The sequence below is a fragment of the Macaca mulatta genome, chromosome 18 (genome assembly GCF_049350105.2).
Source record: "Macaca mulatta isolate MMU2019108-1 chromosome 18, T2T-MMU8v2.0, whole genome shotgun sequence".
NCBI lineage: Eukaryota > Metazoa > Chordata > Mammalia > Primates > Cercopithecidae > Macaca > Macaca mulatta.
The window spans coordinates 59,086,988-59,109,503 of NC_133423.1; the positions used below are offsets into that span (position 1 = coordinate 59,086,988).

At 36.0% G+C, this 22,516-nt stretch overlaps 1 protein-coding gene across 1 annotated transcript in view; it reads left to right on the plus strand.

Annotated features, from left to right (window-relative positions):
• Positions 1 to 22,516, plus strand: part of CCDC178 (coiled-coil domain containing 178) — a 483,853-nt gene that overhangs the window by 22,970 nt on the left and 438,367 nt on the right. The window contains exon 4 of the mRNA XM_001101213.5: positions 14,892 to 15,031. Within this exon, the coding sequence (XP_001101213.3) occupies positions 14,892 to 15,031 (140 nt within the window). The remainder of the gene's footprint in view (positions 1 to 14,891; positions 15,032 to 22,516) is intronic.

The following is a 22,516-nucleotide window of genomic DNA, read 5'->3' on the forward strand; positions in this document are numbered from 1 at the left end:
TCTATGTGCCTATTTTGTACCAGTTCCATGCTGTTTTGATTACTGTAGCCTTATAGTATAGTTTGAAGTCAGGCAGCATGATACTTCCAGGTTTGTTTTATTTTTTGCTTAGGATTGTCTTGGCTATGTGAGGTCTTTTTTGGTTCCGTGTGAATTTTAAAATAGTTTTTTCTAATTCTTTGAAGAATGTCAGTGGTAGTTTAATGGAAATAGTGTTGAATCTATAAATTGCTTTGGGCAGTATGGTCATTTTCATGATATTGATTCTTCCTATCCATAAGCATGATACACTTTTCCATCTGCTTGTATCCTCTCTGATATCCTTGAGCAGTGGTTTGTATTACTCATTGAAGAGGTCCTTCATTTCCCTTGTTTTCCTGGGTATTTTATTCTCTTTGTGGCAATTGTGAATGGGAGTTCATTTATGATTTGGCTCTCTGCCTGTCTGTTGTTGGTGTACCGGAATGCTTGTGATTTCTGCACATTGATTTTATATCCTGAGACTTTGCTAAAGTTGCTTATCAGCTTAGGAAGCTTTTGGGCTGAGTTGATGGGGTTTTCTAGATATAGATCATGTCATCCTCAAACAAAGACAATTTGAATTCCTCTCTTCTTATTTGCAAACCCTTTATTTTTTACCTTGCCTGATTGCCCTGGCCAGAACTTCCAACACTATGTTGAATAAGAGTGGTGAGTGAGGGCATCCTTGTCTTGTACCCATTTTCAAGGGGAATGCTTCCCATTTTTGCCTGTTTAGTATGATATTGACTGTGAGTTTGTGATAAATAGCACATATTATTTTGAGGGATATTCCTTCAATATCTCACTTACTGAGTTATTTACATGAAGGGGTGTTGAATTTTATCAAAGGCCTTTTCTGCATCTATCGAGATAATCATGTGGTTTTTGTCTTTAGTTCTGTTTACATGATTAATTACATTTATTGATTTGCGTATGTTGAACCAGCCTTGCATCCCGGGGATGAAGCAGACTTGATCATGGTGGATAAGCTTTTTGATGTGCTGCTGAATTTGGTTTGCCAGTACTTTACTGAGATTTCTGCATAGATGTTCATCAGGGTTATTGGCCTGAAGTTTATGTTGTTGTTGTTGTTGTTGTTGTAGTATCTCTGGTGTCAGGATGATACTGGCCTCATAAAATGAGTTAGGGAGGAATCCCTCCTTTTCAATTGTTTGAATAGTTTCAGAAGGTATGGTACCAGCTTCTCTTTGTACTTCTGATAGAATTCAGCTATAAATCCATCTGAATGTAGGCCTTTTTTTAGTTGGTAGGCTATTTATTACTGCCTCAATTTCAGAACTTGTTATTGGTCTATTTAGGGATTCAAATTCTTCCTGGTTCAGTCTTGGGATGGTGTATGTGTCCAGGAATTTATCCATTTCTTGTAGATTTTCCAGTGTATTTGCATAGAGGTGTTTATAGTATTCTCTGATGGTTGTATTTCTGTGGGGTCAGTGGTGGTATCCCCCTTATCATTTCTGATTGTGTTTATTTGGATCTTCTCTCTCTTTTTTTAAAATCAGACTCACTAGCAGTCTATTCTATTGATTCTTTTTTTTAAAAAAAAAACAGCTCCTGTATTCATTGATTTTTTTGGAAGTGATTTTTTTGTGTTTATCTCTTTCAGTTCTGCTCTGAGATTGGTGATTTCTAGTCTTCTGCTAGCTCTGGAGTTTGTTTGCTCTTTGTTCTCTAGTTCGTTTAGTTGTGATGTTAGGGGGTTGATTTGAGATCTTTCTAGCTTTTTGATGTGGGCATTTAGTGCTATAAATTTCCTACTTAGCACTGCTTTAGCTGTATCACAGAGATTCTGATACATTGTTGCTTTGTTCTCATTTGTTTCATAGAACTTCTTGATATCTGTCTTAATTTCATTATTTACCAGGAGTCATTCAAGAGCAGGTTGTTCAATTTCCATGTAGTTATGTGGTTTTGAGTGGGCTTTTTAATCTTCAGTTCTCATTTGATTGCACTGCGGTCTGAGAGAGTGTTTGTTATGATTTCAGTTATTTTGCATTTGCTGAGGAGTGTTTTACTTCCAATTATGTGATCAATTTTAGAGTAAGTGCACTGAGAAAAATTTATATTCTCCTGTTTTTTGGGTGGCAAGTTCTGTAGATATCAATCAGGTCCACTTGGTCAAGAGCTGAGTTCAAGTCCTGGATCTTTGTTAATTTTCTCTCTCAATGATCTGTCTAATACTGACAGTGGGTTATTAAAGTCTCCCTCTATTATTGTGTGGGGGTCTAAGTCTCTTTGTAGGTCTCTAAGAACTTGTTTTATGGATCTCAGGGCTCCTGTATTGGGTACATATATATTTAGGATAGTTAGCTCTTCTTGTTGAATTGAACCCTTTAACATTATGTAATGCCCTTCTTTATCTGTTTTGACCTTTGTTGGTTTAAAGTCTAGTTTTTCAGAAACTGTGATTGCAACCTCTGCATTTTTCTGCTTTCAATTTGCTTGGTAAATTTTCCTCTGTCCCTTTATTTTGAGTCTATGTGCATCTTTGCATGTGAGATGTGTTCTTTGAATACAGCACACTGATGGGTCCTGTCTTTGTATCCAGTTTGTCATTCTGTGTTTCTTAATTGGGACATTTAGCCCATTTACATTTAAGGTTAATATTGTTATGTGTGAATTTAATCCGTCATCATGATGCTGGCTGGTTAATTTTGCAAACTTGTTAATATAGTTGCTTCATAGAGTTGTTGTTCTGTGTACTTCAGTGTGTTTTTGTAGTGGATAGTAATAGTGCTTCCTTCAGGAGCTCTTGCAAGGCAGACCTGGTGTTCACAAAATTCCTCAGCAGTTGCTTGTCTAAAAAAAGATTTTATTTCTCCTTCACTTATGAAGCTTAGTTTGGCCTAATATGAAATTCTGAGTTGAAGTTTCTTTTTTTAAGAATGTTGAATGTTGGCCCCCAATCTCTTCTGGCTTTTAGGGTTTCCACTGAGAGGTACACGGTTAGTCTGATGGGCTGCCCTTTGTGGATGACCTTGCCTTTCTCTCTGGCTGCCCTTAACAATTTTTCCTTCATTTTTACCTTGGAGAATCTGATGATTATGTGTCTTGGGGGTAAATCTTTTCATGAAATATCTTACTGGGGTTCTCTGGATTTCCTGGATTTGAAAATTGGCCTGTCTTGCTAGATTGGGGAAGTTCTCCTGGATGGTGTCCTGAAGTGTGTTTTACAACTTGGTTCCATCCTCCCCATCTCTTTCAGTTTCTCTAATCAGTCATAGGTTCAGTCTCTTTACATAGTCCCATAGTTCTCAGAGGTTTTGTTTGTTTAATTTCTTTCTTTTTTATCTGATCTTGTTTGTCTGCCTTATTTCTGCAAGAGAGTCTTCAAGCTCTGATACTCTCTCTTCTGCTTGGTCGATTCAGCTATTGATACTTACGTTTCCATCATGAAGTTGCCGTGCTGTGTTTTTCAGCTACATCAGGCCATTTATATTCCTCTCTAAACTGGTTATTCTAGTTAACAGCTCCTGTAATCTTTTATCATGGTTTTTAGCTTCTTTGCATTGGGTTAGAAGATAATCCTTTAGCTCAGTGAAATTCATTATTACCCACTTTGTGAAGTCTGCTTCTGTCAGTTCATCCATCTCACCATTGGCCCCATTCTGTGCCCTTGCTGGAGAAGTGTTGTGATTATTCGGAGGAGAAGAGGCATTCCAGCTTTGAGGATTTTCAGTGTTTTTGCATTGACTTTTCTTCATCTTCATGGATTTTTCAACCATTGATCTTTGAGGCTGATAAACTTTGGACGGGGATTTTGTGGGGTCTCTTTTGTTGATGTTGCTGTTGCTTTTTGTGTGTTTTTCTTCTAATAGTCAGGCCCCTCTTATGTAGATCTGCTGCAGTTTGCTGGGTGTCCACTGCAGACTCTGTTTGCCTGGGTATCACCAGTGGAGGGTGCAGAATAGCAAAGATTTCTGCCTGCTCTTTCCTCTGGAAGCTTTGTCCCAGAGGGGCACTGACCAGATGCCACCCAGAACTCTCCTGTATGAGGTATCTGGCGACCCTAGTTGGGAGGTCTCATCCAGTCAGGAGGCGTGGGGGTCAAGGTCCCAGTTGAGGGGGTCGTCTGTCCCTTAGTGGCTGTCCCTTAGTGGAGCTGGTGTGCTGTGCTGGGGGAATCCCCCTTGTCAGGATCAGCTGATCTCTTCAGAGCAGCCAGGCAGGAAATACTAAGTCCACTGAACCTGAGACCACAGCCACCCCTTCCCCAAAGTGCTCTTTCCCAGGGAGATAAGAATTATGTCTGTAAGCCCCTGACTGGTGCTGGATCACCTGCAGAGAGACCCTGTCCATGCCCAGTGAGGAGGGATCTAAAGAAGCAGTCTGGCCACAGCTGCTTTGCTACACTGTAGGGAATGCAGCCCAGTCCAAATGTCCTCATCTATAAATGACCGCTCTAGGAGTGTCTGCCTTATGTGGTTGAGATAAGGACTGAAATACGCCCTGGTCTCCTGCAGTACCCTCAGGCTTATTAGGGTGGGGAAAAAAACCGCTCCCTGGTAAATTTGAGGTCATACGGTTCTGTGCTCTCGAACCCTGTTTTCTGTTGTTTAAGATGTTTATCAAGACAATACATGCACAGCTGAGCATAGACCCTTAGCAGATATTTTTTGATTTTGCCCTTTGCCTTGTGATCTTTATTGGCCTCACAAGCATGTGATCTTTGTTCTCCTTTTTGCCCTTTGGAGCATGTGATCTTTGTGACCTATTGCCTGTTCATACACCCCATCCCCATTTGAAATCCTTAATAAAAACCTGCTGGTTTTGCAGCTTAGGTGGGCATCACGGTCCTACCAATATGTGATGTCACCCCCAGAGGCCCAGCTGTAAAACTCCTCTCTTTGTACTCTTTCTCTTTCTCAGCCGGCCGACACTTATGGAAAATAGAAAGAACCTATGTTGAAATATTGGGGGCGTGTTCCCCCAGTACCCATGGAACATACTCCAAGATTGAACACATGCTCAGCCATTAAGCAAGTCTTGATAAATTTAAAAAAATCAAAATTATATGAACCATACTCTCAGGCCACAGTAGAATAAAACTAGAAATAGAGTCTGGGTGGATTGCTTGAGTCCAGGAGTTTGAAACCAGCTGGGGAAACATGGTGAAACCCTATCTCTACAAAAGATACAAAAAATTAGCTGTGCATGGTGTCACATGCATATATTCCCAGCTAATTGGGAGGCTGAGGTGGGAGAATCACTTGAGTCCCGGAGGTCAAGGCTGCAGTAAGTTGTGATCATGCCACTGTACTCCAGCCTGGGCAACAGAGCAAGACTCTGTCTCAAATAATGTAAAAATAATAAAAATAGAAATCAATACCAAGATCTCTCAAAACCACACAATTACATAAAAATTAAACAAATTGCTCCTGAATGACTTTTGGGTAAACAGTGAAATTAAGGCAGAAATAAAAAAGTTATCTGAAAATAAATGAAAACACAACATACCCAGATCTCTGGGATGCAGCAAAAGCAGCATTAAGAGGAAACTTTGTAGTGCAAAATGCCCACCACAAAAGTTAGAAAGATCTCAAATTAACAATCTAACATTACACCTAGGGGAACTGGAAAAACAAGAACAAATGACTCCAAAATTAGCAGAAGAAAAGAAATAACTAAAATTGAATAGAAGTGAATGAAATTGAGATCCAAAAATCTACCCAAAGAATCAATTAAACCATAAGTTGGTTTTTTGAAAGGATAAACAAGATTGATAGACCACTAGCTAAATTAACAAAGAAAAAAGAGGTATGACACAAATAAGCACAATCAAGAACAACAAAGGTGAAATTACAACTGATGCCACAGAAATACAAAAGATCCTCAGAGACTGTTGTGAACATCTCTAGTCACACAAACTAAAAAAGCTGGAGGAAATGAATAAATTCCTAGAAACACATAGTCTCACCAGATTGAATCAGGAGTAAGTTGAAACTCTGAACAGATCAATATTGAGTTCTGAAACTAAATTGGTAGTAATAAGCCTACCAACCACCAAAAGCCCCAGACCAAGTTGATTCAAAGCTAAATTCCACCAGCCATACAAAGAAAGGCTGGCACCAATCCTACTGAAACGATTACATAATATCAAAGTGGACTCCTCCCAAACTAATTCTACAAAGCCAACATCACCCTGGTACCAAAACCTTGCAAAGACACAATGAAAAAAGAAAACAACAGGCTGATATCCTTGATGAACATAAATACTAAAATCCTCAACAAAATACTAGCAAACTGAATTCAGCAGCACATCAAAAAGTTACTTCACCATGATCAAGTAAGGCTTTATTCCTGGGATGCAGGTTTGGTTCAACATATGCAAATCAGTAAAGTAATTCGCCATATAAATTGAATTAAAAACAAAAGCATTATGATCATCTCAATAGATGTGGGAAAAGCTTTTGATAAAATCCAACATCACTTTATGATAAAAATGTTCAAGAAACTAGGCATAAAAGGAATATACCTCAAAATGATAAGAGTCATCTATGACAGACCCACAGCCAGCATCAGACCGAATGAGCCAAAGCTGGAAGCATTCCTCTTTAGAACTGGAAGAAGATGAGCATGCCCATTCTGACTACTCCTATTCAACATAGTATTGGAAGTCCTTGCCATAGTAATCAGGTGAGAAAAAGAAATAAAAGGCATCCAAACAGGAAGATGTCAAAAAGAGGTCATTGTTCCTTTGCTGACAATATGATTGTATACCTAGAAAACCCTAAAGACTCTACCAAAAGGCTTCTAGAACTCATAAGTGGTAAAGTTTCACAGTACAAAATTAATGTACAAAATTCAGCAGCAATTCTATATGTATTTCCAAGTCACAAGATAATAAAATATCTAAGAATGCCTCTAACCAGGAGGTGAAAGAGCTCTACAAGAAGAACTACAAAACACTGCTGAAAGAAATCATAGATGACACAAATAAATGGAAAAATATTCCATGTTCCTGGATTGAAAGAATCAATGTCAATTAAATGGCCATATGGCTCAAAGCAATCTACATATTCAATGCTATTTCTATAAAGTTACCAATGTAATTTTTTACAGAACTAGAAAAAACTATTTTAAAATTCATACAGAACCAAAAAATAACTGAAACAGTCTAAGCAATTCTAACCAAAAAGAACAAAGCTGGAGTCATCATTGTACCTGTCTTTATACTACATGGCTACAGTAACTAAAACAGCATGGTGCTGTTTTAGTGTGGATCTATATATCCACAAAAAATGGATATATAGATCAATAGAACAGAATGGAGAACCTAAAAGTAAAACCTCACACCTGCATCCATCTCATTTTTGTCAAAGTCAACAAACATAAGCAATGGGGAAAGGATTCCCTGTTCAATAAATGGTGCTGAGATAGCTAGCTAGGCATACGCAGAAGATTGAAATTGGACCCCTCCCTTTCACCATATACAAAAATTGACTTAAAATAGACTAAAGATTTAAATGTAAGACTTCAAACTATAAGAATCCTAAAAGAGAACCTAGGAAACACCATTCTGGATATCAGTCTTGGGAGAGAATTAATGACTAAGTCCTGAAAAGCAATTACAACAAAACAAAACATCGACAAGTGGGATTTAATGAAACTAAAAGCCTTTTGGACAGCGAAAGAAACTATCAACAGAGTAGTAAACAGACAACCTACAGAATGGGAGAAAATATTCACAAACTATGCATCTGACAAAAGCCTAATATCCAGAATCTATAAGGAACTTAAAACATGTTACAAGCATGAAACAACCCCATTAAAAAGTGGACAAAAGACATAAACACTTTTCAAAAGAAAACGTACACATGGCCAACAAGCATGTGAAAAAATGTTCAACATCACTAATCATTAGAGAAATGCAAATGAAAACCACAATGAGATAGTATCTCATAGCAGTCAGAATGGCTATTACTAAAAAGCCAAAAACAACAGATGCTGTCAACTCTGCAGAGAAAAGAAAATTGTTACACACTGTTGGTGGGAATGTAAATTAGTTCAGCCACAATGGAAAGGAGTTTGGAGATTTGTCAAATAACTAAAAGCTGAACTAGCATTCAACCCAGCAATCCTGTTACTGGATATATATCCAAAAGAAAATAAATCATTCTACCAAAAAGACAATGCACTCATTTGTTCATCACAGCATTATTCGCAATAGCAAAGACATAGAATCAATCTAGGTGTCCATCAATGGTGGACTGGATAAAGAAAATGTGGTACATATATACCATGAAATACTATACTGTCATAAAAAAGAATGAAATCAAGTTCTTTGCGGCAACATGGATGCAACTGGAAGCCATTATCCTAAGTGAATTAGCACAGGAACAGAAAACCAAATACTTCATGTTCTCACTTATAAGTGGGATCTAAACAATGGGTACTCATGGACATAAAGATGGTACCAATAGACAGTGGGAATTACTGTAGGGAGGAGAGAGGGAGGGGGCCAAAGGTTAAAAAACTAACCGTTATGTACTATGCTCAATATCTGGGTGGCAGAAGCAATCATACCCCAAACCTCAGCATCACCCAATATAGCCATGTAACAAACTTGCATATGCATTCCCTGAATCTAAAATAAAGGTAGAAATTATAAAAAAATAAAAAAAGAATCCAAATAGATTGGGGACAGAGGGAAGGCTAATCAAAAGTTTTATTTTGGAATATCTTTACTTTCTTATTCTGTTACAATAGGTAGCCTCTCAGGTATGAGCAGGGCAAAAGAGGACTCTCCCCTCCTGTCCACTCCCCTCCTCCCACCCCTCCCTCAACACACCAGGAGTTTTGGGTGACTGTCAGGTGATGGTCAAGCAGTTGTTAACTATTAATCTAAAGTAATAACTGCTCACAGTCAGTGCCAGAGAAAGGCAGTCCCCTAACAAAAAACACCTTAAACTCATCAGCAGCTTCCCGATAAAATCTCAGGAGTGGGGAGAAGTAATGCAGTATCTTGGAAGTATGCCAGCATATAAAATCCAAGTCCATAAGTCAAGCTGCGCACTTGGTTTCTCAAGTCACCCGCTTGGCCTTCATCCAGATTGTACTTTTCTTCTTTTCTTTTCTTCCTTTCCTTACTGTCCTAAAGCTTTTTAATAAAACTTTCATTCCTGTTCTGAAACTTGCCTTGGTTTGTCCTTCTGCCTTATTCTTCTCAGTCGAATTATTTTGTCTGAGGAGGCAAGAATTGAAGTTGCTGCAGACCAGTATAGATTTGCCATCAGTAACTTGGATACCTTCCACTAATAACAGTTCTTTTACTTTTCAAGTCATTTCTGAGGATCCTCTGTACAAGGCATCATTTTCACTGCTTGTACTGTATCAGATACCTTCCATCTTGGAGCTCCCCTGGATGCTTCCTTTATCCCTTCCAGCTCTATGTCTATTCATACAAATGTGTCCCTTTTCTTCTGTGCCTTTCTGCTTTGGCATTTTAGTTTACTGTTGTGAATGTATTTCCTTGTTTGTGGTATACCAACTTCTCAATGGGTACATTTTAGTTTTATCTATCATGCTTCTCCCATTCTGCATAGGATTCTGTAGGTCCAGACCTCCCTTCCTTACTCTCAATGCCAGGATGGGAGTCTAGGAAGGACAGATATGGGAAATTTGTACATTTGGCAAGGAGCTCAGGACAAGGTTAAGTCTAAAGTTGTTTAGTTGAGAGTTAAGCACTTAAAGGAGATGATTAAAGGAGAAAGTGTAGAGGAAAAGATTATTTCTTATCAAATAGTCATGTTTAAGTAATATGAGAATAAATAGGTGAAGAAGCAGCTAGAGAAAGTTATTAAAAGAACATTTCAAGGAAGGGCTGTCTACAATGTTTTGTAGTATAAAAAGTTTAGGAGAACGATACAAGATTATTGAGCTCTGTCACTAGGATATGCTTAGATGTCTTTTTCATAAAGCAGATGTATGGCGGTACAATTTAAATGCAATAAAATCCACTCATTTACAGTGTACAGGTGAATGACTTTTGACAAACATACACATCCATTTAAACACCACCTCAAACACTGTATAGAAATTTCCATATTTCCAGAAAGTTCATTCATGCCCCCTCTATAGACAAGATTACTTTCACTCACTCCCACAACTCCAGTATGATTTTAGTTTTACCATTCTAACATTTCAAATACATGAAATTATGCCACTTCTTTGTGTCCAACTTTTTCAGACTCAGGAAAATGTCTCTAATGTTGATCCGTGCTGTTGCATATATCAGTAGCTTGTTCATTTTTATTGATCAATAATATTGCACAATTTATTTAGCCTTTAATGGAAATTTGAGATTTTTTTCAATTTTTGACTATTATCAAGAAAGCTATTATGAACATTCACCTACAATTCTTTTTGTGGACATATTTTTATTTGTCATGGGAAAATATAAAGAAGAGGAATGCTGAGTCCTATGGTAAGTTTAACTTTTATAAGAAATTGTCAAATTGTTTTCCAAAGTGTTTAAACAATTTTACATTTCCACTAGCAATGTATCAATTCCAGTTGTTCTATATCCTCTCTGATACAGGACATTGCCAACCTTTATAATTTTAGGCATTATAGTGTGTGTGAAATTGTATTGAACTGTTAGTTAAATTTGCGTTTTCTTGATGACTAACAATGTTAAGCATGTTTCCACATTGTATTAGTCATTTGTATATTGTCTTTTGTGAAGAGTCCAAGCCTTATGCCTATTTTCTGAATATTAAGTTGTGAATTTTCTCTGCACATTCTGGGTAGAAGTTATTGGTCAGGGATTCTATGCCATATGTCAGAGGGGCCTCTCACATGTGTTTCTGAGGCTCCTTTCTGCATTGCGCTCTCTTCTTGAGTTCCTGTCTTCTTCCAGATGCTTCCACTGTCCATGAAACTCATATTTGCTTTTCAACTCAGCGGGATTACTGTGCTCTGTTTTGCTCCCAGATCTCTTTATTGTAGTTGGGAAATTGTCCCTTGGCAGAGAGCTTGGTGATTGTGGGACTCCACTTTATCAGTTTCCCTTTTCTCAGAAATAAAAACCTTGAACTGCCCATTTTTCGATGTCCAAAATCAGTTGTCTCATATTTTGAAATCCAGATTTAGAGTTGCTTATAACTGGAGAACTAATTCCATATCAGTTACTCCTTCATGGATGGCAGTTGATATACTGCTTAGTGGGATGTAAGAATGAAGTTTCATGAATAGAACAAAAATCGGATTACAGCTAGGTAAAAAATTTAAAAAATTATAGAGGATTTGTTTATTCATTTATTCAATAATCATTTAAGGCACTTAATATAGTTGTTCTCTAGAAAGAATGGAAAATTTCATGGGGAAGATAGACAGGAAAACATAAATGTAATAACAGCAGAATGCAATGTGATCCATTCTTATAAAGAGAAATAAAAAGTGGTGTAGGTGCACTCACATGTCTGAAAGAGTTGAGTATTCCTTAAGGCAAGGAACCATGTAAGATGGATCTTAATATTTGTATATAAATTGTAATTTGAAGAAGAGATCAGATGAGGATATTGCGGCTGCCAGTATAAACAGTTCATTCAAAAAATTGCTAGTCAAAGCAAAATTTGATATAGAATAATAGCTTTAGGAAGTGGTCAGGCAAGGTAGTGGGGAGACCTGAGTCCACAAGGCAAGTAAAAAAATTGTATTGAAGTTGCAGATTTTGAAGAGAAGAAATTGGCAGTAAGTGAACACCGATCAGGGGCATTGCATATTGACTAAGGTTAGAGTAGAAGCAGTTTTTAGCCACTTCCGACTCTGAGAGTCCATGTGTATTATTCTAGATATTTAGTGATAAATGTATCCAACAGTGTAAGGTCCAATGAAAATGTAATAACTCTAATGTCAGTGAAAGGTGATTTTATTTTTGTCATGTGTAACAAAACCTAAAGAGATCTTTGCTTTCCATAAAAGATTAAAGATGCTTTATGTTCATCATGAAAGAGTCTTTGCATAGAGGACAAATTATTTTTAACCTCAAGAGCACTGACTTATGTTACATTTTGGAAAGAAAACCAAGATGTTAAAAGGGATAATAATGTGAAAAGGAAATATGTGTTCACCAGAGTTTTTCCTAAGTGTTCTGAGATAAAGGGATGATAGAATAATTGGAGTAACATACATAAAGGAAGCACATATAAAAAGCGAAGAAAAGGAAGGACTCTTGTGATAACATGTTAAATTATTGGAGCTGGGTGAATAAATTATATAAGAATCAAATTCATTGAGTAGTAAGAGTTGACAGTTTATAAACATAGTCTTTCTATTTCATTTGCCCACACAAACAGCTAGTTGATATTTTTTCTCAAATGGAAGTTTCCTGTTGCACAGTCTCAGCAAACCTCAACTCTGGCTTGGAGCCAGGAGGATCTTGTCTTTTATGCATTAATTCTGGGCAAGGAAGTTGCAGTCAGGGGCATGTTTAGAGAGGATGAAAGTCTTGCCTGAACTTAATTCTTTATATACTCACACTGACCATTGTGCACAGGCTTCACAAGGAAGAGCTCCCTTGATTTATGTTTGGAATTTTAGGTGAAAAATATCTTATATAACATCTTACCAATACATTAATTTATTAAGAATTCTGAGACCTAAAGACTGAATAGTTTTAGCTAAAGATGTACAGCTAGTTATCAATTCAGTCAAGAAAATACAGACATCTAGTTCAGCTGTCTTTTGATTATATCATGCTGTCACCCTAAACTGGGTAAAATTCTTAAAAATTCAAAGTTTTAACTTATGCCATACTTTCAATGGAATAAAAAGAATGACATGAACTACTGAATTTTGGTTCAATCTTGTGCTACTTAGGATGTCATGTCTTTTACAGATTTTAGTGCAAATTTAAGTTCATAGTACATCATTCCCATTACTTTACCATATGTTACATATTCAACCTAAACCATAGGAGTGCTATGGAAATTAATTAGTATTCACAAAATAGGTTGAGAGTGGCACAGTCAGGAAAAATATAAAAGGAATCATTACTATTCTTGTTTTTTCCACATTTATTGAAGCAAAACAAATATTTTAACTGTAACAGTGACAGCTTGTTGGTTAAATGTGTATCAAAACCTTCTTATTTCTAAAGGGAAGGCCAACATGCCCTTATCAAGATATTTGGATAGGAGATCAATATGTAATTTTTACTAGCTTGTTCTTTTGGTCTTTTGACTATTACAGAGAGATAGATACATAGATAGATAGATAGATTGATAGATAGATTGATAGATAGAAAGATAGATAGACATGTTTATGAACTAAAGAGGAAAGATGGAATGTAACACAAAAAAAATCATTATAGAAAGTATATGTGTTCAGAGTATGGTCAAAGCAAACTAAAAGACATAGGATACCAGCACTGATATTATGAAGGAACATTCAAAGTTTAAAAACAAGCAAAATATTTAGGATGCCCTGAAATATATTTTTAGTACTGTTTCTCTTTATTTTGCTGTACTTTTAAAATATAAAAACAGCCTTCACAGCTTATACTCCATAGCCAGGGAGATTTAGTTCAAGTCTCAGTTCTCCTACCTACCTGTTCCATAGACTTAGACAAGTTATATAATTTATCTAAGCCTTGATTTCCTCATCTATGAAATCAAAATAATAATCCCATTTTATAAGATTGTTGTGGGGATTAAAAAATGTGGCATCAAAAATTTTTAGCTTAGCTTTATGTCTGGCACATATTTTTAGTGCCATAAAAAGGTCACTGTTATATATACACACACACACACACACACACACACGAGAGAGTTGAACATTATAGAATACACTGAACAGTTTTATTTATAAATGAAACATGCCATTTTTACAAGAGATTGTGTTTCTAGAGGAAGATATTATAAGGCTTCATTTAAAAGACATTTAAAATATTGCAGTTTAAATGAAGATACTAAATATATTTACCATCTCTGTGGGTTGACATTGAAACAAAACACAACAGGATTATTTCTCTGTTCCCTCAAGGTCAATTGAAATGAGGACATCACACTGTTCTCATTGAGGCGCTGAGCATGTTTTGCGTCTCCAAATTTAAGATCAGTGATTGCAACTATAATCCAGCCAAATAGTCCTTAGAGTCAAAAGGACTGCAAGTAAGCACTTTGGTGGAGTTTCATGGACAACTTTGCTGTGCTTCTGCAACCTTCAGTCGATTTGGGACATGCCAGGATTAGAATCACTGAGGCACATCGGACTGAGTAGATTTTATGATGAGTACAGCTTGAATACTATAGTGAGAACATCAATCACTCTTCGCATGAGACTCCAATTTTCAGAAATGGAAGGTAGAAAATGAGGTTATTATGAGGATGAAGGAGACCTGCTTTTATTTTTTTCAGCAACAGAAACTCATGCTGGATTTAAGGAAGAACTTCAATGCATGAGTATTTGGATGTTATTTACATTGGAAGAGGGCATCTCTTTGAAGGGAATATTTAAAATATATTTCAAAGTTATTTTTAAGGGATTCAGAATCTGTTTAGTAACACATGGGTCAACTGATTTTTCTGCCTTCTTTTTCTTCATTTTTTCCCAATGTTTAGTTCATGATGCTATGTTTTTTAACTTTGCTTGAAGTTTTATTTTAGCTTCTTGGGTTCATTTTTATTTGTTACAGAATTAGATCATAAATGATTATTTTATTTTAGCTTGTACATTTTTTGAAGATTTGTTCTATAATTTTCTGACAGATTTATCAACCTCTCTATTAAGGAAACTTTAAGAGTATTATCACTAATAAAGCAGAATATTTTTTGCTTATTCTGAACATCAAGGTTTACTACTTTGTATAGAATGAGTAATGAGCTTCTTATGTTTGTTCTCTTTAGGGGTGAATAAAGGCATTTACTTTAGCTACCCATGCCGACGTCACAGCTGTGCTGTAGTAAACATCCCAGCACCTTGTGTCAACAAAATGATTTCACACATCCAAGATGTGGAGTCCAAAATACAGGAGCATTTGAAAAGGGTAAGAGACTAATTTAAAATGCTGATATTTTGGTAAGCTTTATAGACACTCTAAGGGTTGGTTACTTAAAGAACCCAGAAAACTCTTTGGACTTTTAAAATGATAATTGGAATGCTTTTTAAGAATCTTTGCTCAGTTGCATAATTTACTAGTCTAGACATGTTTTTGATAGTCTCACTCCAGAAGGGTGAAACGACCTTATTAAATCGATGTTTTTTTCCCTACCTGTTTGTTCTTTATCCAGAGGCAATCATGCTAAGTAGTAATTTCCATAAGCCAACTTGACTAGTAAATTAAGTAGTATTTACATACTTTTTGGGACACTAAACTGATTAGATGATTAAATTGGTGTATAAAAGGACAGTGTGCCCTTTTTAATGAGTTGTTATTCTAAAGAAATGCTTAATAGTTCTATTGAACAGGAACATAATGATTCTATGTCTTTTTAACCTGTTAAAAGTTTGCCTTTATTATTCTGAAGGGAGTTCAATCTTGAAAGGCAATTATTTTCAAAGGATGATTTAAGAATGACAAAAATTACCACTTCTCAGACCTTTTATTAAGGTTATATTTCTGAACAACTAATGCAGAATTAGACTGCTCATATGGGGTATCAATTTTCCAGAGACCTGTGCTATTTTTTTTTTCTTTCCACTGTTACTGGATCTGGCTCAGCAAACATTCTGATGGGCCACTCACAATTCTCAGTCCAGGATGTCACCTCTTTTGTTAGAGATCATTAGAGTACAGTCTTCAAGATTGCAGGCTTTAGAGTGACCTTAGATGGGAATGAAGAGATAATGATACTATGTTAGAACAAGTACCAGCAAATGATATGCACTCAATATATATTTGTCATTGTTACTTCTTTATTTTTTATATCATTCTATATCAGCATTGTTACCTTTGTTGTTTCTATATTGCTCCAAATCAGATTACCCCTTCAGGAATGCTTTATGGGTTACAGGACTGATGGTGTCCTGGGCTTTGAAGACTATGGCAAGGACATAAAGAGAATAAATGAATATTTATTGCTATGATATGCTGTACACTTCCTATGAGTTTTAATTAACAGTTACCCATGTTGTTAAAAATGATAAAAATCATAGGTATTTTAATAAATAATTATAACAATTACCATTTATTAAAGTGGTATAATGGTATTTTAATAAATAATTAAAACAGGTATTTTAATAAATAATTATAACAGCTACCATTGATTAAAAACCTAATATAAGTCAGACATTATGTTCTACTACATCATTGCTCTTAGACCTTACAAAACTACTATTGAATGGTTGTTATACCTAATTGATAGATAGGGAAATAGTAATTTAAAACAGCTCAGTAACTTGTTCAAGGTCACAAGGCAGAATTGGGATTCAAACACCCTCTGTCTGTTTTCAAAGCCCATATTCTTTCCTGAATCCCACTTAGTGCTCTGAACAGTTGATAAACTGTTAGACACTATGGATAATAGACCAGGTAAAATATTACCTTAGATAAAACAGTTTACAAAATAAGCCAAGATATTTTACATCTTGTCTTTTAAAAAGCTGAAAAAAGAGCTATTCTCATGTAAATACATTGAAAAACCTCAAAAAAGGAGAAGCACCAGGGCTGACTTCTTTAGTATTGTCTTCTGGAGCCTAGATTAGTGCCAGATAAATAGTAGGCGCTCAATAACTGTCTGTTGAATAAAAAAGTAAATGAAGAGCTGAAACAGAACCTTTCTTTTCTGCATACATCTGAGGCACCTATCCACTCCATATATGAGGGTGATTTATGTACCTAACATCTCCTATTTTCTAGGCATTTAATAAATATCTATTTTTTTTTTTTGCCCTTTATAGAAATTCTCCTGTACAGGTGAGAATTCTAGGGCATAGAAAAGTCAAATACCTTATATGTACACATCACACAGGTAGTGAGCACTAGAGTTGGAATTTGTACTTAGCTCCATCTGACTCCAAAGTCCATTCAGCCTCTGTTTTATATCCTTGGAGAGATCTTAATTCTCATTTCAGAGAATATTGGTTGGTATTTTGAGAAGAAATACACAAAATAACAATGCTAGATAAGTACACTTCTAGACAAAAATTTCAATAATGATAATAATTTGTTTATAAGTAAATAAATACAAGTTTTATCTGAAAGGAGATTCATTGCGAAATAAATGCTAATGACAAACTTTTGTTAATATTCAAGGTTATTTTGTAGATTTTCTATTTTCTATATTTAAAAATTATCGTATTTTGTTTTATTATTGACTGTGCAGTTAGATTTGCTAGTGTTGAACTGGTAAATAGAATGTAAGTAATATGTTTGGTGCAATGATGAGGACTATCCATTAGATATTTAGTTCAAATCTATGCAGTATTTGAACTAATATTTTAAGAATGAACTGGTGGCCAGCTATCTTTTTGAAAGATGAAAAACTTTTTTCTGATAAAAATTTTTTATCACAATAAGAAAAAAATCTTCCCATTATCACATGGAAAAAGTGATAATATTAGCAAAAAGCAATAATATTACCAAAAAACGTTGGTAATATTAGACAACCTTACATTGACATAGGAACTTAAATTTCCTTAAAAATAAAATTAAGCAGGCACAACTGGATAGAACTCTTTAAAAGATAGCTTCTGATTTTTTGAAATCAAACTAATAGCATGTATTATTTCCAAATAAGTAAATAAAGGTCATAATTCAGAATTAGTTAACCTAAGCATAATTCCTCACGTCACATAAAGTGAGTTATGTGTGTAAGAAATACTTAAAATGGTAATCATCCGTCTATTCTCTACGTTCATGAGTTCAATTGTTTTGATTTTTAGATCCCACAAGAAAGTGAGAACATGTGATGCTTGTCTTTCTGTGCCTGCTTATTTCACATTGCATGCCTGGATCAAAACATCGCATTTTCCCCATAAATATATACACCTACTATGTACCCACAAAAATTACAAATAGAGAAAATTTTTAAATATTTAAAATGAATAATTACCTGCAGAAAATACTAAATATGAATGTGTGCTGTGTGCATTTTTCCTCCAGAATGCCTGAGGGAAATGCAGAAAAGGGACATTTCTTCTCAACGTTTTTGCCACTTAACATTTTACCCAGTAAAGTTGTCAACTGACTGTAAAAAAAATGAGAGGAAGTGGGACATTTTCCTGTCTATAAATGTATCTGTATATACATCTTTGTGAATACATATTCATTCATTACCTACAGTCCCAGGCCTGTCTGGTAACATATCTGGTGCTAGACCACACTTTCACCAGTTTCCAGGGGTTAGGCAGAGGTCAAAGCAAGGCAGAGGAACAATGCTTGGTCATTACCAGCTGGAGGCTTCACCCCAGTTACATAAATATGTGGTCATCTGTGATTATGGTAATGGTTATACAACTCCGCCATTACATTAAGAACTGTGGATTTGTATACATTCATGAACTCTAAGCTACGTAAATTATCTCAATAAAGCTGTTATTATATCTGTGTATATACATCTCCATAATGAATTGCACAAAATTCTTTTTTTGAGTTGTAGATCATCTGAATTCCTTTGGATTTTAATGTTAGAGGTCAAAGCGGCAACTGGCTTAATTATCTCTCTAAATTACCCAAATCTCATGTCTTATGACTCTAATTGTTAGAAAAGTTTGGTGCAATGATGAGGAAGGACAGGCTGGCCAGTGAAGGGTGTAGCAACAAGCAAAAGAGAAAGGGGTATTTACCAAGTGTAAGTTTACTTAAACCCCTCCTGCTGAGGTCTCACTATGTTAGCCATGCTGGTCTTGAACTGCTGGCCTCAAACAATCCTCCCTCCTCAGCCTCCCAAAAAGTTAGGATTACAGGCATGAGCAACCACGTCAGGCCCACTAGATAAAATTCTATAAGTAATTATAAAGGTTACACCTACCCTGGGTATAACATACATTAAATGAGTGACAGATCGGTCTTTTACAATTTTCTGTCCACAGTGATTTCCAGTGTAGTCAGAACACTCTGACGCCTGTGGTTAGCAGCAATGCATCTGCCACGGACTTTTCTATCCACTCCAGTTTAATTGCAATTTGAATCTCCAAAGAAAAACTCTTCAGAGTGGAGTTACTATGAAAATTTTCCCTATATTTTATTTTTGCAAAGAATCTGGAAACATCACACAATGATAAAAATAATCACCTGAATATCTTCTCACACAAATAAAAGATTAAATAAAAGATTATGTTTTATTTTTTCCTCTACCTTATTCTCTTAGACTGCCTAGGCTGTAAATAGTTTTATTTAATTTAGAGTAAGCTCTACAGAATTAAAATTTTCCTCTTCATTTAATCAATATCAGTCATTAGGATGCTACTGTAATTTAAAAGAACAACACAGAGAGAAAGTATTTAAAAAGCATTCTTTAAAATGTTGATATATTGTACAAAATTAATAACATCAACAATGATAATAAACCTAATATTTATAAAATGTTTACCAAATATAGACTTATTAGACACTTAATATGCATAATTTCATTGAATTCTTACTAAAACCTTATGAGATAGAAACTGCCATTATTTCCAGTTGCAGATGAGGAAAATGATTTCAGAGGCTGATTTCCCCCAAGATCCAATGTCAGTGGCAGAGCCAGCATCCAGACCAGGTGTATCTGAGCTCTAAGCACACCTGGTTCAGCACTGTGCCATGACATCGTGTTCTTGACAGTGTGTCAGCTATTAAGACCAAGGACATGAACGTTAAAATGTTTGTCATTCTCACTGGAAAACTTGGCTCTATTTATACCACTTCATATCTATTTTTTAACTGTGAAACATAACATTTAACATCTGACTCTTTACTTTCTCATACTTTGAGTTCTCTCATTCTATTAGTTCTATTGTATTTAACTTGAAACTTATGAGCACTTCAAACGCTGATGTATCTACTTTCCTATTCTGTGGTTCCTATTTTCCTTTAGTTTCTTGCCTAATCAATTCATCTCTCTAAACATTCATCAATAGGTGTATTTGGTCCTTTACTTTTTATCCTGTCATCCTTGTAGTCTGACAAAATGCCAACCCCAAATGTCTCTGATGATCTGCCATCCCCACTCCCACCCGTGGTCTGCTGAATGGTACTGGAGAACATTACACAAAATTTGAGATATTATGTAACCATAGTCCCCAACCTCAATTGTATATCATATAGTGCTCTGAAATTATTGTTTGTCAACTGAAATTTTTCTAGTAGTCTGTGGTGGCTACTCCAGTCTTTCTTTGTTCAAACCTCTAAATCTTCTACCTCACAGCTCATTTATTTATTTCTTTGCAAAAACAAAAACAAACAAACAAAAAAGAGCTACAACAGAAATGTCTCAAACGGTTGATATCTCACCTCTGAACTCCACAAATATTGTTCTTTTTGTCCCCCACCCACCTAGAGCCGTTCCCCTCACTACATTGCATCTTCTACTTTTGCAAAGATCTTGCTCCATCAGTTGTGTCTTCTGTCAGCATTCTGTCTTTAAAATCTCCTTTTTTTCTTAACTCCTGTCCGCATTGAAGATACTGATGTATCTCCTATTCTTAAAACATTTTAAAATTCTATGCAGACCTTTAAATATCTCTCCTTGTCTTTCTTTCTCCATTCCACATAGCATCTGAAAGTTGCCTATATTTAGTATTTTTAATTCCACACCTCCCAATCACTCATTTATTCTTTGCAGCCTAGAATTTTTCCCCGTTCTAATGAAAATACTTCGAGCAAGGTAGCCATTTATCTTTTTTTCTTTTATCTTTTGGTACACACACACACACATACATATACACATGTACTCCAACATTTTGTGGCTAAAACACAAACATTTATGCAGTTACCATTCAGCCATTTGTTCTGGGCTCAGCTGGGCAATTTTGCTGGTTCTTGCCTGGGGCCAATCATGTGGATATACACATCTGGTAGCACAACTGGGAATAATGATTAAAATGGTCTCACTCACATGGTTGTTGGCTGCTGGAGCATATTTCAAGAGGACAAATCTCAACAGACAAGTGCTTAAGAAAGCTTTGTTTGTGTCATGTATGCTGAAGTCCCGCTGACCAAAGCAAAGCACATAGTCAATCCCACTGTTAACGCAGGAGAGTACTAGAGAAGATACGGATCCAGGAGACAAGATTATAGGGGGACAATTTAGGTAGCAATCTGTCAGTCCATTGCCACATCATTAATACTGCTCCCCAAATGCAAACTACAATGACCTTTTCTTAAAACAGTTTTATATCATTATGGTATCATGAAGATCCATAATCACATGTTCTATGACAGATCTGACACAGATGAAGTTCCCTGTGTGCAACTTCTTTTGACCCACAGATCTATGGCCCAAAGTGACAAGTCAAATACTGCTCCTGCATACTTAGTACACACAGTGAAGAAGGGATAGAATAATCACAATAAACCCCTCATTCAAAAAGGGTAAGAATGAAGACACAGGGCTTTCACTGATCCATACAATTCTGCATTTCATCACCATGTGGTATCAGATTCCCCAAATCTAGGACCATGAATTTTTTTTTTTTTTTGTATTAGAACCCAGTCCTGCTCATTGGGAATAATTTCCTGGTCTGTGTTTCTCACTGCCTCTTTGATTTACTCTGTGAACTCTTGGTTCCAGAGGTACTTTCATGTCTGTAGAAAATGGATCTGAGTTCCTCTCTCAAACTTCTTCCTGCTTCTTATAAGTTGAGAGCTCAGAAACTTCTTTGCATTTTAAACTGTCTCTTGGTTTTTAGTCTAAGATGCCATAATTCTAATGAAAACTTTGAGGTTTCATATGAATCTGATTTGATTTACCTCCGTGTCCCAAAAGCCCCAGCCATATTCTTTTGCCTTATTAAAACATATTTTCCTTGAATTAGATAATTATGTTTTATGTTCCTCTACTTCATTGTTTTTTAAATAAATTATCTTTTAAAACACTTTAGACCTACAGAACAATTGAGAAAATAGCATAGGGAGAGCCGGGCGCGGTGGCTCAAGCCTGTAATCCCAGCACTTTGGGAGGCCGAGACGGGCGGATCACGAGGTCAGGAGATTGAGACCATCCTGGCTAACACGGTGAAACCCCGTCTCTACTAAAAAATACAAAAAACTAGCCGGGCGAGGTGGTGGGCGCCTGTAGTCCCAGCTACTCGGGAGGCTGAGGCAGGAGAATGGCGTGAACCCGGGAGGCAGAGCTTGCAGTGAGCTGAGATCCGGCCACTGCACTCCAGCCTGGGCGACAGAGCAAGACTCCGTCTCAAAAAAAAAAAAAAAAAAAAAGAAAATAGCATAGGGAGTTCATGTATAAAGCATGTTCACTACTCCAGAATAAAACCTCATATCCATTAAAAATTTACTCCTAATTCTCTTTCTAACCCAAGTCTTGCAACTACCAGTCTGCTTTCTTTTGAAATAAATTTTATTTGTGTTTATTTGAGGTTTACAACATGCTGT